Source organism: Crotalus tigris, unplaced genomic scaffold (assembly GCF_016545835.1).
Source record: "Crotalus tigris isolate CLP2741 ecotype Arizona unplaced genomic scaffold, ASM1654583v1 scf7180000018371.15429387391:27106975, whole genome shotgun sequence".
In the NCBI taxonomy this organism is placed as follows: domain Eukaryota; kingdom Metazoa; phylum Chordata; class Lepidosauria; order Squamata; family Viperidae; genus Crotalus; species Crotalus tigris.
Genome location: NW_024096970.1, coordinates 5,211,650 through 5,217,649, shown reverse-complemented (window position 1 = coordinate 5,217,649; position 6,000 = coordinate 5,211,650). Strand labels below are relative to the sequence as shown.

Genomic DNA, 6,000 nt, shown 5'->3' with positions numbered 1-6,000 from the left:
AGACTGTCTATGCATAGAATTATAATCTGCTACATTTACCTGAACTATCAGTCTGAAAATGCACCCTTTTACCTGATGTAGAGACATTGTTAAATAACCTTGGTTCACCACACAAGCCATCAATGAAGTTCCAGATCAAGTTTTATTATATATTTATCATTTTTCTGCCTTGTTTTTTCACATTATTCTAGATTCAACAAATCTAATGCAACTTTCCTCCTTTGGGAAACAAAAAGGAATTAGAAGCATCTTCTGACTTGGTTTAAGAGTTGGTTTTGATTTGGTAGAAAAGAGTGGTATCTGGCACAAATTCCCCATTCTCATAATCTGAATTTTCTGAATTCTTTCTCACAATATTATTTCAAAGTTCTAATTATTTCATTGGGCAGATGCTGCTCCAGGAACAGTTTTCAACAAGATTCCTTAGCCTTGCAAACCTCCTTTTCTCTACCCTAGATATGGCCAGCCCATTGACTGACATTGCATTATTTTATTCTCAGGATGGAACTTGACTGCAATGCTTTAAAAGAAGGTTGCAGATGCATAACTGTTTCAGCAAAGATCCATCAAAAATAATCTTGGGAGCAATTTCCCAAGCTGCTATTATTTCTGTTTGTAAATCTTCTTCCAATATTGTTGAGACAGTTTTCTTTTTTCCTAAATATAGCACTCTCTTATTGTTACATTTTATCTTCCTGAAATAGATCTTGCTTACTGAAAGTAATATTCAGTGAAGGGTTTACTGTGCGTGTACTTTATAGCTGCAATAGAAACTTACTTGCCTCTGAGCCAATCATCATTTTTCTGAGACATTTGCCACAATCAAGAAAGCAGGAAGAAGAAAAAATGCAATTGCAAAGCAAGGAGCTTCCTAAAGCGGACGTTTTCTTCAAATTGCAACAGAGGAAAAAAGGAATTCTGGCAATCTTAGAATGTTTTATATTATTTCTTTCATAGTGCTGTTGTAAGATAACTAATAAAAGCAATCAGTGAAATGGGAAGAGGGGAAGGTCAAATTTCTTTGTAGAGATATTTCCACACTTTCTCCAAAGTAGAGATATTGTTGCAATTGTTTGAAATAAATTCCTTATATCTGAATTATCAACATGCACTCAGTGTATTTTATGAAAAATGTTATTTTAGAATACAAAGAGTAACCATATCTCACTGTCATGCATAAGCTTGAACATCCATTTACCATTTTCCTGTAAGATAAACCACAATTAAGAGGCAGAAACATAGAAGAGGTTATATCTGTTCAAGACATTACCAACAAAAGCAGATGTGGGTTATTTGTCTATGAACTGTTTGCAGATGTGGATGAGAAATATTAAAATGTAGAGGTGTGACTACTATCCTGGAATAAGTAGTGAAATTTAATATAATGATGGGTCTCTGCTCTAACCTACCTATCCCATATGCCATGTTGTAATAACAAGTTAGGAAAAGTTCTAAGTAGTCAGCAATCTACTAATAAGAAAGCCAGTTCTGCCAGCTAATTGGAAACCTATAAAAATTACTCTAGTGAAGAAGAAATAGTTGATTCTTAACCAACATGTACAAAAAATCCTTCCTAAGTCCCATAAATAGCAACCAGTAAATAAACATGACTTCAGATGAACTTGATGTTAAATATTGTTTTGAATGAGGTCAATCTTCAGACTTTTGCATGACCTCCATTATTGCAAGAATGTTTTCTTGCAAGACTAGGGAGTGCAAACTTACCTCTTCATCCTTCCATAATTCTTTCATCTTCATAATAGTGGTTCCTGGAGACTCGAAGGCTCATATCCATTAAATTGTAAAAGAAAACCTATTATGGGATCATTTAAAGGGGATGCATCAAATTATCCCAATTCCACTTACTTTATGAGTTGTACAAATATGAGCACTACTTATTTATAATTTTAGTTGCAGCACTCATTCAATACTGGATCCACGCCTGCATTATAACCCATTCAGATATGTTAAGAAAATTCAGATATGTATGTTAATAGCACAGGCAGGTGGAACAAAGGCGATGCCGTTTACATTTTTAAACTCCAGAATTGGGAGAAACACCATATAGGTTTTAAATGAATTTCTTGTACATAAATAACCTTTAAATTCAATAGGACAATGCAAACAATGGAGAGGAAATTATAGAAACAGTGGCAAAGGGAACATCTTGAAGGGCTTTAATGATTCGGAAATTGAGCTATTAGCAGCAATTAAGGACAATACTCCAACTAGGTCCTTATTGAGTTACAAACCTTTAACATGTCTTGAAAAGTGTAAATAGGAAGAAATTCAACAATTTATACTCCTAGTCAGATAAAGTCAATCTTAACTGAGTTCCATCTGAAAGACTTAATTTCTAAACTATCTCCTAAGTGGCAAGGAAAGATCCAGCAATGTTGAGGATGTGTTAAAGTAACCATAGAAAAGGAAGGAAGACAATTCAAAGATAGAGGAGCAAGGCAGAAGAAAAATAAATAATAAATAAATATAGCAATGCAAGTAGCACAACAATGAAAAGAAAAGGTAAAACAAGGGGAAATGTGGCTTTCCTTCTTAAAGCTACAATAGCAAGAATAAAATCTAACTAAATGTTAACTGCTTTAAAAAGCAGAAATATACATTTTCTACAGCAACTGCTTCATTTATAGAATAGAAGGTATGTTTCAAATATTTTTCCAGATGTGTTTTTTTTTTTCCTTCAAAGATCCCTTTTTCCTGGTTTGGACAATTTTATGTTTCCCTGTGCTGCTGAGCACAATCAAATAGATAATCCTATCCATTCTGATTGTGGGGTGCCAACAGACAAAGCCAAGGAATTTTCTAATATAAACTACAAGATATAAAGGAATTCTAGATAGGGTCTTCCCATAAGATGATAGGGACTAAGGAATGAACCAAAGGCTAAGAAGAGGCCAGGCCACACATGAGCAGAAAAAGGATTTTCTTTCTTCATCAAGTGCACAGAGATTATGGTTTGAGCCTAAAGTGAAAAATGAAGCAGAGCAAAGACTGCTGATTTATCTGTTGCAAGAAATGTATAGCCTTTATCATTCTTGTCATTTGTGTCTTATACTTGCTCTTTTGAAACAGCAGATATTGTCCTGCACTGGTTGCCTGTGACCATTATTACAGCTGCTGAACTTTGGAAGACTTCTGGTGTTGCAATTCTCTGTACAAGTGGGTTGATTCCTATATTGCTTCCCTTTGGGTGGATGTAATCATGAAGGTAACCATAAAATAGTGGATATCCACCATGTCCGATTCCTCAATTCTTCCTTCTAGCATTAGCAATAGCACAGGCCTATATACCGCCTCACAGTGCTTTACAGCCCTCTCTAAGAAGTTTACAGAATCAGCATATTGTCCCCCAACAATCTGGATCCTCACTTTACCAACATCAGAAGATGGAAAAGCTGAGTCAACCTTGAGCCAGTGAGACTCGAACTGCCGAACTGCTGGCAAGTCGGCAGTCAGCAGAATTAGCCCGCAACGCTGCATTCTAACCACTGTGCCATCAGCAGTCCATTCAAGTCCTACAATTCCTGCTGGTGATTTTCTCCTTCATGGTTTTTTTTTTTTTTTTTTTTTTTTGTTCAAAACAATGACTTCTGGTCTGCCCTCTAACCCAGACATAAAATAACCAAGGTGGAGTCTAAGTCTCAAGAAAAGGATTGGAAGGATACAACATCCAGTGACTGTGGAAGGTCTTCTGTTGTTTATTTTATTTTCATTGTATTGATCAAATTCTGAAACTGTCCATGCCCCTCACAGAGGGACTCTTTATTATATACAGATAAAATATTAAAAGAAAAATGTTATATGAAGGTAACAGCCTTTGTTGGTTTTCTAATTCTTGAAAGATAATGAGAGTTCAACGTGACAATGGAAATGGACACCCAAGGCTCTCATGTGTCTATCCTCTATAACTGTATTGAAAGGAGTGGTTGTATATCTTGATCTGGGGAGGGGGGAATGAGAAAAAAGGGAGTGCAGTGTTTTCTCTCCATTGTATTTTTTTTACTGGATCTGAAGATCTATCTTACCTATCTTTCTAGGGACTTGCAGAAATTCTGCAAGGGAGACCATCAGACTGGTAGATGGGTTTGCCTATATCCGATGTTATTCACTTGGAATGTGGCTATCTGTCCCCAATTCCTACCTCAGTGCAGTGTACTGAACTAGTTAAGTCTGGGTGTTAGCGGAGCGTGTAATACAGATTATTATGATCAAATCATTTGTATTCCATGATTTTGAACTTTCCTAGATGCATCTGACTGGCCATTATTAGAAAAGGAATGCTGAACTGAATAGGACCAGCAGGCCTGCTCTAATGGTCTTAAGAGAGTAGCCAAAGAAATTGAACGGATGCTTGGACTTATTTTTTTTCTGACTGTATCTTCTCTCAAGCATAATCTCAAGTAGGGTAGCAAGTTTTGTTTTTCTGTAAACATCATTTTTCTTCAACACCTGAGTTAAAGATCGAAGCAAAGATACTTTATCAGAGTCTCGATTCACAGGGCTAATTGCTTGGATACAAGGAGAAAGACTTGGGGGGTGGCAGGCACCAAGGCAGAGACTGTTCTAGATAAATACTGCCATTTTTAATGGAAATGTTGCCGGTCTGCTAAGAGCCTTAGAAACTATAGAATGCTTTAAAATGATGTCATGATCTAAGGGGTTTAGTCTAGAAATAGAGAGAGGCCGTGCCTAGTCAATTACTTGGCAGAATTTTATACACTACCAGCCTTGTTTCAGCCACTTCACAAAGCATCTCTTGAGAAGGAAAACAAGTTGGTCTTTGTAAATAAAAGTTCATGCAATTGCATAATGAAGCCATTTTCTAAATCGGTACTGAATGAATTTTTTTTTCAGTGATCAAATTTGATGAGAAGAAATGGGAAAAGGAGAATCTAATAAAGAGTGTTAAGATCCCCATTTTCTAGCAAAGATCCTGGGTCTAAGACTTCTTGGGTATTTGATTTCATCTTGAAGTTTTCAAATGACAAAAAAAACATCATATCTCCGTATCCTCCTTCTGACTGTGGGTCTACCCATCTCAAATTTTCCATGCGTGTGATACTTCGAAAGATATCCTGCAAGCTAACCATCATTGGCAAGGTCTTATTAAGTCTTGAGCAGGGGATGTGAGAAGAAGCGTGGGGAGGTCTGACTTGAATGCTGCGTGGGTGGCTCTCAAGCTGGAAGGGGAAAGGGGAATGACGATCCTGAAAAAGTTGGCGGAAGCCAGAGCTTTGAATCCAGATTCAGCCTGTATCCTGACTGAGGGGAGATAAGGTGGCAGTGCAGCTCGGGCTGCTTTCCTGGAATACAATCTGCATTTTGACACTCTCTGTTAAGCACTGCCCATCTGTATGTTATTCAGCCAGAGCCTCCAGGGAGAAAGAGGAACTCCAGACTCCGAAAGCCAGTGAGAAAGAAAGCAAAGGCACTCTTCTGAGAAGGAACTGTTGCAAATTGACTTAGCAGTCCCACATCTGGAAGCTGATACTTAAAATAACCGAGGCGCCACTCAAGCAAGTGGGCCGGAGAGGCAATTAAAGCAGAAGCAAGAAGCAAGAAACTGGAAGATCCCTGCTGAATGTAAAGGGAGGAGATGGCTTTGATCTTGGCCTGGACCCTGATTTTTCCTATATTCTCCTTCCTGGGATGTTTCTCCTTAAGCTCAGCTTCGGCAGAGGACAACGCTTTTCATTTTGACACTGAAGAGAGCTCAGCCCAGGGTAGCCAAGACAATAGCCTTCTCAGAGGGCAGCAGCAAGCTATAGCTTTTGCAAGCTGGTCGCATTTTGCTGAGGTACAGTCACTCTCCTGTCTGTTGACCTTTCTCCTCTTTTTTATCCTTTCTCTCATATTTGTTTAAGGCTTCAAACGGGTAATACAAATATCCTCCACTTGAAAGCAGAAGTGTGGGGCTAGGAAGATTGTAAGGCTTTTTAAATGCTGCTAGAAAAGATTCCCTTTCAAATTCCAAAGTGCATC

General features: G+C 37.8%; 1 protein-coding gene across 1 annotated transcript in view; it reads left to right on the top strand.

Annotated features, from left to right (window-relative positions):
* The first annotated feature begins 4,886 nt into the window (after positions 1-4,886).
* The window catches only part of LAMA4 (laminin subunit alpha 4), a 103,884-nt gene continuing 102,770 nt past the window's right edge, over positions 4,887-6,000 (top strand). The window contains exon 1 of the mRNA XM_039351222.1: positions 4,887-5,815. Within this exon, the coding sequence (XP_039207156.1) occupies positions 5,615-5,815 (201 nt within the window). The 5' untranslated portion in view covers positions 4,887-5,614. The remainder of the gene's footprint in view (positions 5,816-6,000) is intronic.